The sequence below is a fragment of the Hipposideros armiger genome, unplaced genomic scaffold, assembly GCF_001890085.2.
Source record: "Hipposideros armiger isolate ML-2016 unplaced genomic scaffold, ASM189008v1 scaffold_44, whole genome shotgun sequence".
Taxonomy (NCBI): Eukaryota; Metazoa; Chordata; class Mammalia; order Chiroptera; family Hipposideridae; genus Hipposideros; species Hipposideros armiger.
Window position 1 is genome coordinate 3,329,508 of NW_017731394.1, and position 12,438 is coordinate 3,341,945.

Genomic DNA, 12,438 nt, shown 5'->3' on the forward strand with positions numbered 1-12,438 from the left:
GTTCCCAAATGGGAACTGAGGTGTATTCTAACCTGAGCTGGTCTTGGGGTCAGACAACAGGCTAGTGAGTGGGGCCTAGGCAGCTATTGGAGTGGTTCCACTCAGCAGCAGCATCTGTTTTAAAGAATTGCCAGTTTTTAAAAATATATGCCTGTATGCAGTTGGTAAGAGTATACATTGTTACAAACTTTTGTAGGTCCATTTTGCAACATCTAGAAAATTCAAATATAAAACTCTTTGGCAGGACATTTTTTAGCTTCTAGGAATTTACCCTTTAGAAATACTATGCAATCATGGAGGGCGGTGGGAAGGAAGAGAGAGAGAAGGAGAGAGGTGTTTTTAAATGAAAAAGCAAGGTACAACGCAGTATGTATAATGCAGTGCCACTGGGTTGAATTTATTTTAAGATGATGCACACATGGATAATACGCATATGGGAGGAAAGAAAATTCTCAACATGAGGAGTTCAAAGGAAGGGGAAGTGGGAACTTGAAACTTTACTACTTAAACTTTTTGCGGTCCTCATGTATTACTGCCACAATTTAATAAATACCCAATCCCCAGGCCCACCCTGGGGATTTTGATTCTGTAGAGCATGTGTATTTTGTAAACACAACACATGTGGTTTTGCTATACTGCCAAGAAGGAGAACCACTGGGCACTCTAGAAGGTGTGGGCAACGGTAGTGAAAATGTGCTCTTGGGTGATGCAGAGACAGGAACAAAAAAGGAGGAAAGAGAAAACAGACACAAAAAAAAACAAAAGCAAAAAAAAAGAAGTGGGATCCCAGAGCAAAGAGGTATTAAGTGAGCTGAAAAAAGGGGAAGGTTAAAAAAAAAATGCACATGTCTCAAATCCCAAAGTCACCTCATACACCCCGAGACAGAGATAATTAAATATTAAAAAAATTGCCCCCTGGATCTGGTTCATTGAAACAGACTGTAAGTTATCACCTGGATAACTTAGGAGGCTGGAGAGGTAAGACTTCAGAGCTCTGGGTTACCTGTTGAAAACAGGCTTGGACAAGGTTTTCCGGGAAGAGGTTTCGAATAAGGTCCAGAAAGGCATCCAGGCTGGACACTTCATCATTCTTCATCCCAGGCCCCAGCTGCTTCTTGAGTTTGGGGTTCCCTGGGTGGATAGCCAAGACCAGGATGACCCCCAGGACTGCGGCGATGATGGTCGTGGACATGTAATACACCATGGCTCTCGTGCCTAAGCGCCCACTGGCTTTAGCATCCAGGCCTGACAACCCTGGATTGAAAAGAAATCCAGAAGGTTTAATTCTGTGACATTTCTGTTAATTACTCATCTTTGCATACCTATAACTTGGCTTCCTATGATTCAAATGCATTAATGCTTAATTAAGCCCCCTCCAACTGACTATTTGGTCAATCCCACAGTTTGCAATTCTGTTTTACAAGGACATTTTTGAGATTCTAGAGAACTGAGGAGAGCTGGAGATCTCTGGTTCAGAGTTTATAAACTGGTCGGTGACTACATTTTGTTAGTCTGTGATGGTGAGTTAAAATAAAGTTGAATAAATTCAATTTAAAATCCTTCCCACTTGGTGTCGAAATATCCCCTCTTTTATGAGTTGATGGTGCTGGTGTGTGATAGTTGTTTACTTGTTTTCCCTGTTGTTGTTGCTTTTAATGTCCTCACTTTGGAAAAGAAAAAGCTGGTAGCCCTATGTCAAGCCTTGAAATTCTTGAATATATTACTGGTCATCGACAAGGAGTCTGGGGGTGGCCAGTTAGCTCAGGTGGTTAGAGTGCAGGCTCATAACACCAAGGTTGCTGGTTCAATTCCCACATGGGCCAGTGAGCTGCGCCCTCCACAACTAGATTGAAGACAATGACTTGACTTGAAGTTGATGGGTCCTGGAAACACACACTGTTCCCCAATAAAGTTAAAAAAAAAAAGAAAGAAAAGGGGCTTGGAATAATGATCTAGCACAGCCCTTTCACCTTTCACATATAAGGATTAAAGAACACGTGCATAAAGCACCCAGAAAAGGTGGGTGCTTCATCAAGACTGTGGGAGGTTCTATGATTGTTAAAGGAAATTCCAAGCAAGTCACAAAAACTCCAGCCTTCCTTGGGTTTTTTTCCAGTTGTTTCTTCAGTTTTTCTACTTCCTGGTTTTAGTTCCTACTTTTACTAGACAGAGAGATTGCACCCCCTTTTTGACATGGGGGAGGAAGTCATTGATGTCAACTTGTCTAAATTAAGCTGACCCATATATGACCCACTTCTTATAACCTAAAGTCTAATTCTAGCCAATGGAAGTAGGTTTCCTTACCAGGTTGGCCAGTGTGCAGTCTGTTAGGCAGGGAGGACATATTCTTTGATTTGGAACCAAGCATGTAAGGTGAAACGCTCACTCAATCTGAGGCTGAATGATCAAGACTTTCCCGACACCGAGTCCCAGCATTTCTAATTCCTGGATTCACTGGTTGACCAGCTCTGAGACTGTAGAACAACCTTGCTCGGGATTACCAGAGCCTCACTTCCTTCATAAGGCCGACTGTCCAGAGGGACAGCTTTCTCAAGGTCACCCATCTTCTTGGCACCCAAATATAGACCAAAGCCCAGTTTCTCACCCTTAACTCAGAGCTTAGTCTCTGACCTACAATTTATACCCTGTTCCAGAAATATCGTTTGGTAAGCAGGAAATTACAAGTATAAGTCCATGGAGGAAAAAAGAATCTTTCATATAAAGTAACTCTTTCAGCCAAAAACAAGTGAACATGATCTCCACATTAAGGGGAACTTTCTTCTAAAAAAGTCAAAGAGCTTTATTATCTAGTATTTCATTTATTTTTAATACTTCCCTTTACACCCAATTAAACAGCAAAGAAAAAAATTCCTTTTCTATTTATTACCTTTCTCGGTTTCTGAAAAAGTATAATTTAGAAAATGAGAAAAGTATAGCACATTAAAAATTAAAATCACTACACATATTGCCATTTTTAACATAAGGCTCTTTCCTTTTGTCTTTTGTTGCTAAACAGACATATGGACTGACCAATAGATGGAAAACTTATTTTTAAATTTTTTAGGGTTGATTATCCTTATTTTAGAGACAGGAAAACCAAGGTTCTGAAGTGAAATGACACAGATGATCACATTAATTCCTTCAACCAAACTGAGGTTCTACAGTCAGTCTAAAAGCTGGAGCTAGAGTATGACCCATTTTGGCCAGGCACCAGAAACACAGTCTTACCTGTGATTAAACTGGAGATGATTAGAGGGAGAATGAGCATTTTTAGCATCCTCATGAGTATATCCCCTGGGAAGGCTATTAACATAACCACATCAGGGTGGATAGGAGATGCCAAGCGAAGAAGCCCTCCACATACTGCTCCCAGGATAACACCTATAAGCAAGGGGAGAAAAAAAATAAGGGTTTATTTTTTGGCCCTAGTCCAATGAATAGCTTTAGGGACTTGTTTCAGTGACATGGACCTTTCTCATATTTCTTGATTATCCGATGATGAATAACATGTAACAAAAATACCCTTAGGCGAGTGAGGCTGATGTTGGTGACTAGTAAGACAATATCCTGTACTTCCCACAATTCTAAAAGGCAGCACTGGAAGGGACAAGGGGAGCCTTTCCAAGGCTTTATGGGAAGTATGACATGGAGACTGGACTCCAACCTTTTGGAGGCTACTGTCCGCATGCAGAGTCACAGATTATCAGTAGAAATAATTCACAGTGCCAGGTATTGTTTCTCCTCCAAGCCCAGGCCTGGCCACATGTTTAATGTATTGTTTCCCTTTTTATAACTGGATGCCAGATAAAAGGAACATTTGATTGACCAAGCTGGTGGGAGTTTCTGTTTTGCCTCTATTTTCTTCGGCTTCCAATAATTTCCCCATGGCTTACCCTCAAGTTTTGTCCTTGACTTCTGTGTCCTCTTACATGATCTTTAGACTTGCTGATCTTATGGGAGATGAAAGAGGGTCTCTAAAAATATGTAATTTGGGAGGAAACAATTTGGGAAGGTACTGGCAGGAGGCTTTCATTTTGCATGCTTAGGGATTCCACAATAGAAATTTCAGATCTCTCCAAACAGGCATCCAATATAAACAATCTTTGTGGAAACCACAAATCAGGTCATAGCGCCACTGGCTGGAAGGGATGGAGGGAATTCCCAGGCCGATAGGCTACAGGGTTAACTCCAAGGCTGCAAAAGGAATCATGTGGCCCAAAGCCTGATCTGTCCTTCTTCTATAGGTGAAAAATATACTTCTTCAAGACCTACGATGCATGAAATGTGCTTAAGTGGAGGAGAACCCTTGGAAAAACCTTACCATGCCTGTGGTTCCCTTTTATCAAGTGAGCTGTGCTGTGGCAAGCTCCCAGGGCTGACCCTAGTCCACTGACATCCAAGATGGCTAACTCAAAGCAGAAGTCATGGAATGAAGGGTGTGGGTGTGTGTGTAGGGGTGGGTGGGTGGTGGGGAGATGAGCTGTTCACTGCTTCTGTGCATAGCCTAAGCGAGTGCTGAAGAACAAGGGAGGGACTGAGAAAGGAAATGGTGTGGTTATCATTACAAGAAACTGCAACGTGCCACATTTGCAACAAACGCTGGTTGAAAACCTAAGACCAAGATTATATCAATAGTCACACAAAAGGACAACCATGGCCTGGGTGAGGCCTGAAGCAGGGAAATAAGACTTTCGAGATAGACTAGTAGCAGATCAAGACACTGGGACAAGCCTTTTCCACACTGACCTCATTATCTAATGGGATACGTCAATCTAAGTTAATGCAATGTTCAGAGAAGGTTAGACCTTGGGAGCTGTCTTTTTTTTTTCTTTTTTTCTTTTTTTTCTTTTTTTCTACTCCCACACTATACTCCACTGGGAGCTGTCTTAGTGGGGTTTTCTGCAACTATTGCCTTTATCTTGATACAGGTATTTCTCGAAAGGTGGTACACTGGCCACCCGTTTTGGAATCACCAAGAAAGCTTGTTAAGATGCAGATTCCAGGACCTTACTCCAGGTGGCCCAAAGCAAAGTCCCCATAGTCGGCAGCCCTGGGAATCGACATGCTGACCCACTCAAAGGCAATGTCTATGCATACTGCCATGTGGGAACCCCTCGAGTCCTAAGGAGTAAAACACGTGGCCAGGGCACGTGATGGGGAAGATTACGTCACTGAGGCAGCCATGCCTGGGAAAGCTGGCTTCAGGGAGAGCATGTGGAGGGCTGGCTGCTGGCCAGCCTCCCCCCCAGAGACAGGAGAGATGCAGAGAAGAGGGCCAGGTGGGGTGGCACTTGTCACCTACCAAACACCGTCAGAGTGAGCAGGAGGTTCTTCCCCAGCTTGTCACACACCCGCCGCCCCAGATGACGGTGCTTTGGCTCCTCCGAGCTGAGGTGGCTGTCGTGCATTCGCACTTCGACCTGCTTGGGCATGTTGTTGGCACTAAAACAGAAGTGAAAGCCATTGTTAGAGACCACTGGGCACCTCCCCTATCCTGTTTGAGGGGCTCCGGGAGTAGGAGGAGAAACAGGCCTCCCCTGGGCACAGCTGGGAATCCGGGACATTGGCAAGAAAATAAAAACAACACAAGCAACTCAGGGGATCCGGAGTTCTGGTTCCCTTATAAGCAGGACCGTAGGACACACTGAATATCCGCGGGCCGGGTGCTTTTGTTCCCTATTATCTTGGATCATCACAGTAAAGAAAAGAGAGGCCACAGGCCGTGGTAGGGTTTTTCCAAGAGCTGGCCACCCATTACTCGGAGGAAACTATCCCTGCCCCATCTGACAGAAAGTAACTTGCCCAGGGTCACAAGGCTAAAAGAAATGGAGATCAACCCCAGATATGCCTGGCTCCCCAAACCTGAGCTCTTTCATTCTGTAACAACAGCAAAAGAGGGGCTGTTGAATAATACCAGTAGGGTTATGGCCTAAGTCATGCTAAATTAAAATGCCTCTGAGCTCAAGTCTTCCCCCATCAGGACACAGAAAAATCATACATGCTGGTCCAAGTTTTATCTCTCTTTCGGAAAAGATGGTTTCTCCAGTTTTTTTTTAAATGTTAATCCTTTGTGGTTTTTAAAAGATCACTTGCATTATCAAGGCTTTCCTATGAGAATCTCCCAAGAGTCAATGCCACTTGGCGTCAAAGAAGTATGGTCTTTAGAGGCATGTCACCTTCATCCCTGGCTGCAGCTCAGCCCTTTTCCAGATAAACCTCATGTGATCCCAAGCTGTTCTGAGAGTCTGCAGTGGGGCTGTTGGAAGGAAAATCGGCATCCTGCCTCTTTTCCCAGCCTTGTCATTTCCCAGGACAATGAGATTTCAAATATAATCTTGAGGATTGACCTAGCGAGGCCAAATATTTACTTTTACAACTAAGGACACTTCTGTTAGCTGCCATTTACAATCACCACCATGTGGCAGAAGAAAAAAACAAGTCTTTAACATCTAGAAAGACAAGCCACAGTCTCTGAATAAACAACAGTGCCTTCTAAGATAAGGTGGTATTAGCCTTACCCAGATATTCTCAGCACAGACTAGACCCAGATATTCTCAGCACAGACTAGAGAAAATGCCCTTTAGAAACAGCACCCAGCTGCAGGCGAGTGGTATGGAATCGCTGGTTATAATGGAAATAGCACAGATTTTAGAATCAGAGAACCTGGGGTTCAGATCTTTACTCTATCATTTGCTAGCTGTGTGGTGTGTAGAAAAAAGGGTATGATTGCCTATCTTGTGGAAATTAAACATGATTATGTATGGTAGTGGCCTGGCATGGCACCTGACACAGCTGGTTCCTTTCTCCAGAGACTATGAAGAAGAGACACACAAAACTCATCAAGTTCATGACAAGGGTGACATTTAACTCAGGGGATCTACCCAGGTGCAGCACCATGCCAACAAGACACCACACTTAGCTCCAGTCTCTGCATTAGAGCCAGGGATCCAACCACACACTTCCTTTTTCACAACAGGCTGCTTAATATACCTGGTACCAAAATGCTTTGAAATTGGAAACAATGTTGCATAGTCTGGTAGAATACCCAGATGAAATTATTAGTCGAAGTAGAAGCTTCTTGGTCTCCCTTAATGGCTTAATTTTCTACTCACTTGTTAGTTTGGGGGCCACCTCTGACTATCCAACATACGTGTGTGCTAACGATCGCTCAAACTGTCTAAGAAAAGAAACTAGGGCATGACTGCTCACAGCAAGCAGATGAAGACCTTTCTGATCAGTGGGCAAGAAATGCCACTTCCTCCCACCACCAAGTGAAACAGACAGAAAAGTTCTTGTTGCAACACAGCACGGGGAACTGATGAAAATGATCTTTTCAACGTGGATAGACCATTTTTCTATGCTTGCACTAGGATCTTTGTATATATTTTTAAACATTTTTTCCAGCCAGTAATCTGCGACTCTAAACCAGAAAATGGCCAACAAAGCATGGAGGTCTTATGTGTTCTGAAATGCTGAATGTATTCCATTAGTCAGCCCTTGGCAAGACTCTATGATCTCCTTGAGATTCTCATCTCCTGCCTTCTGTTTCACTTGAATCCCTCCTGCCATTGAAGTTAGAAGCAGGCACATGGTTGGTATTTAAGTGAGATTAGCAAGTATTTAAAGCACACATTCTGGCAAGCTCCATATGAGGTAATGAAAGTGTCCGGCATCAAAGCAGCCATGGCAAAGTGAAAACACACAAATAGTAGGTTAACGTATACACCCAATCCAGCAATATGGTTGGAGGCCTGTTGCACACAGCTCTTAGTTGCACAAAATGGTTGCATGTTTAATGGTTTGTGTTTTAGGCCACAACAAAATGTCCCCGAAGCCCCGAATCAAAACAGCCACATCAAAGTGGCAGCATCAAAATGTTATAAACCCACAAGTATTTATTGAGACAATTCCTGTGACTTGCCCTCTTGGAATTCAACACATGCTCCAGGCTCATTGGAGTTCCTGACATTGGCACATAGAAAATAATGTTTAAAGTACCTCAGGGCCTCAGCTTGCCTCTGGGGACACAGGGAGTTCCCTAAGAACTCTGTGTAAAGATTTTATACCAGTCTAAGTAATCACTGAATCTCCAGAAGAACCAGGAGAGCCTGAGCTGGGGAATGTTATAGGCTATAATGTTATATAATATTAATAATATGTTATAGAGCTGCTTTCAAGCCTTATGCATCTTCAGAACAGATATAATTTTTAAAATGAGACTGCAGGGACGGCCAGTTAGCTCAGGTGGTTAGAGCACAGGCTCATAACACCACGGCTGCCGGTTCGATTTCCACATGGGCCAAGGAGCTGCACCCTCCACAGCTACATTGAAGACAACTTCTTGACTTGGAGCTGATGGGTCCTGGAAAAATACACTGATCCCCAATAAAGTTTCTTTAAAAAAATGAGTTTAAGGAAAAAAAGAGATTGCACACACATACACAGCTATATAAATGCTGGTTACTGAAGGCACACGGCGGCAATAGCAGGGATAACCGGTATTTACTGAGTACTCTGTGCCAGACTCTATCCTCAGTAACGAGTAAGGTGTAATCCTCGCTCTTAGGGAGCTCTTAAGAGGAAACAGAAGGCACATTGTACTGTACTTGTCTGCTTTACATACAGGTCATGATAAAGCTCTGCACAGAATGATATGGGAAACAATAAGAACAGTGCCTAACCTAGCTAGCTTTAGAAAACAAGGCTCCCAGGAGGGGCTGATGCCAGAGCTGGATCTGAAAGGATGGATTTAATTTAAATGTCTACATCCTCCATCAGTCTGTGAGGCCTGGGAGAAAAGGACTGTGATCTCTAATACCTGGTACCAAGTGCCCGATAAATGTTTGCTCAAAGAAATTAAGGGTTGGAAAGCAGCTATCAAGGACACCTTGCCTTTTCCTGGGAACGAGGCCCTTCTGCAGAGAACTGGCAGCATGCCTCCTCAGCAAGCCTCTTACCATTCTTGCATTTGTTCCACAAACTTCTATTGGGCACATATGACAAGCCCCATGCTACTCTAGGTGCTAAAAATATCACGATACACAAAACAGACAAAGCCCTCGGCTGGGGTGTACGCTTTAGTGGGAGGACAAATAAGTGAATAAATATACTTAAAGGGGAGATATGTGCTGGGAGAAAGACATGTGGGGAAAAGGCAGAGCTATTGTGTATCAGGTTGCCAGGGAAGGCTTCTGTGATAAGGAGGCACTTGAACAGAAACCTAGAGGGAAAGAGGGTCTCCTAAATTAATTATGCATTGTATCCAGAACTTAGCAAATAAATGAAATGTGCACAGGTTGGAAATCTGTATTTCAAACTAGAGCCTGAAGCTCACACCAGATGTAACTCCTTGTGTCCATGTGTTGGTTGTTAGCACCGGCGCTGATTCAAATGAACATCAGATGAGTAATGCTGGGCCCTGTTACCACCATGAATATGATGGCGTTTCAACGACTGTTCTAGCTCCCAGCAAGAGAAAACTGGACCCAGGGAGCCGTGAGCTGGACACAGGCAGGAAGAATGAGATCACAGTAGCCTGCAGTTTGCATCCCTGACAATGAGCAGAAAGGGCAGGAGCCAGCCTGGGTAAGTCCACCGGAAAAACTCAATGAGCTATTTCAAGTGAGCATGCTTACCCCTTATTAATACTCCCTTCATACCACCAAGGCATTGGAAAGCCCAGGTGCGGCTTGGTTACACCAAGTCCACGGAGTCTGATGCTTTCCAACACGGTTGACAGCCTTTATTTCTATTTGAGTGCCTTCTAGATGGAAGATTGAGCAATGCAACTCCTTAATATAGAAAGTTTCCAGAAACCGACCCCGTCAGACCTCTCTCCATTGCCCAACAAAGTAAGGCCATGTGATGAGACGGCTGTTCGGATAATGAAAAACTTGCACAACGAGCCTATAATTTCCTTCAGCCTTAACTTCTCCACTGAATTATTTAAACAGCTGTTAATTTTACAGTTGCTGCCCCATTCTTTTGCACACAAATCCATGAGTCCTGCTTCAATGATGAGCTTAAAACACCCTCTGTGACTGGAAAAGGAACATGTAATGGGGCTGGTGCTGAGTTTTAAACTGTTCTCAGAGCCTGCTTTTCATTAACATTCAATTTCCCTCGCTCTGCCAAGAGCCTCTAATAATAGGCTCATTAGATGTGGTGTCAGATCCTGCCTGCACACTCCAGTGTCACCTTATTTGGAACCAAATTCTTTTTTTCTCCTTCACTGGTTCAATGAGGTAGTAACAGAAAATTCCCCAGGGAACCTAAAAGCAACTCCTATGAGGTCTGCAATGGGCATCACCCATTGGGGCCTCTGCTGTTCAAGTCCAAGGACCTGGGGAAGGCACAGGGGAAACAGCATCTAGAAATTGCCCAGTTGGGGGATATTAAGTCAGACCCTTGGGAACAAAAATCGTGTTTGTTGAAGGGGCTTTCCCCTAAGGTGGTTGGCATGTTTGGAAAAGAATGCTGGAAATACCAGCGGTGTCAGGTCTGAGCATGGGACACCATGAAATGGTGATTACAGCTGTGACTGATCCACATCTGGGATTTTCCCAGGTCCCTAAAGAATGTCATCCTTACTGTAAAAGGGACTGGAACTCTAAGACAGCTGGGCATTACCAATAGCCTGCCAGTCCCCCCACCTTTGCTAGATCCTATAAGACCTGGTGGAACCACGTGTTGCTCATTGACCAACAAGTCAGAATCGCTCTCTGACAGCTACTGTGTCCTCACAGGTTCTGAGAAGGAAACCTAGAGGTTCACAACCTCCAAATCTCCTTCAGTCCCTTTTCCTGTTCATTTTTAGCTACTGTGTCCATTTCCTAGATCACAAAAACACTTTCTGGAAAGGTCCTGCCAGCAAACTCCAGACTTCAAAAATGATACATCCTTAAGGCCGTCCGAGTGGCTCAGTTGGTTAAGAGCTCCCTCAAGAGTGTGAGCTCTGAGCAACAGCGGTTCAAGTCCTGGCCCAAGCTGAGCAGCCGCTGAGCTGCCAACAGGTGGCAGGATGGCTCAGCTTAAAAAAAAAAAAAGATACATCCTTTCTACAGCTTTTTCCTGAATATTGGCTGGTCTGGCTGAAGAGCATGGTTTTTAGTCATCCGACTCATGATGGGACTGAACCTAGTGAACAACACAAGACTGAAAGTAAGGGGTTCTGGGTTGTAATTCCAGGGCTGCTGCGAACTGGTTGTGTCAGAAATAGTATGAGTATAAAATGGATGTAAAGTTACTTGACCAGAATCAATAGACAGAAGGGTAAGGGCTATGAAATGGTAAAAAACACATTCATACTGTAAGATACCAATAGGGTTTAGGTACCAATTTTGGCTGCTTTAGCTATCAAGTTTGTTATTTTTTAAGTCCCAGCTCTAAATCTGTAAAATATGAGGGTTGGATTAGAAATTCTTTCATGTTCTAAAATTCTGTGATTCTCTCATTCTCAGGGGTGGGTGGGGTATTAGGAGCCTTCAGTTCCAGAGATATAGCATCATTCTATTCTATCCAGGACTGAATAAGCTTACAGTTTATCATGAGAAGAATCATTTCATCAATCATGAGGGGACAGCCGCCCAATTGCATAACAACTCTCACAGGGAAAGGCAGATGCATGACTTAGAGACCAGAGATAAGCCTACAATAACAATAATAACCATTTATTTATGTCCATTTTTACTTTTTCTATCTCTGCTATAAGATCTAGCACCACTAAAGTTGTTAAGGGTCAAATTCAGTACACAGTTCAGACACAGGCATCTTCTTAACCCCCCCCATCCACACTTGACCAATTCTCAGTCTAGATGGGCAGGTCAATGCCATGGGAATATAGTCAAACAGTTGAACTGACATTGGGACCAGCCAATTGCTAAATTCACCACTAAATCATCAAGAGACCACCTATCACATTTATAGCCAACTCCTGTGGAACTGGAGAGGTGGATCTGACAGAAACATTCCAGATGAAAAACTGAAGGAAAGGAGTCTTTTCTCCATATCACTTCTCAGGCCAAGGGACCCAAATTGGCTAATAACACGAACAGCAAATATAGACCCAGGTGGGGCCTTGGGGTGTCTTCACACAGGGGGGAAGGAAGAAGTAGTAGGAGACAAAATTGTGAAGGGATCAATAAAGATAGCATTCGTTTTGCCCAGAATCAGAAGTTAAAACACCATCTCTGATTAGCAGCTGCCAGAAGGCAACCTGGTGGGATACAACTACATAATTACATAGCCAGCAGATTCTGGGTTAAAATCTCCCTTTTCCAGCTAGGATTGGGACAAGGCATTTATTTAACCTCCTGGACAATAATACCCAACTGACTGGGTCATTATAAGAGCATGAACAAGATAAAACTTATGAAAGCACTGACAGTATTTAATATACAATTGATATTCAATGTTAGTTTCTTTTCCTCATCTTCAATG

The 12,438-nt window shown here is 43.5% G+C and overlaps 1 protein-coding gene across 3 annotated transcripts in view; it reads right to left on the bottom strand.

Annotated features, from left to right (window-relative positions):
* SLC1A2 (solute carrier family 1 member 2) overlaps positions 1-12,438 on the bottom strand; it is a 138,460-nt gene that overhangs the window by 42,102 nt on the left and 83,920 nt on the right. For all 3 annotated transcript variants that reach the window (XM_019639507.1, XM_019639508.1, XM_019639509.1), the window contains exons 2-4: positions 5,303-5,442; positions 3,229-3,381; positions 1,004-1,254 (exon numbers count right to left, since the gene is read on the bottom strand). In XM_019639507.1, the coding sequence (XP_019495052.1) occupies positions 1,004-1,254; positions 3,229-3,381; positions 5,303-5,442 (544 nt within the window). The remainder of the gene's footprint in view (positions 1-1,003; positions 1,255-3,228; positions 3,382-5,302; positions 5,443-12,438) is intronic.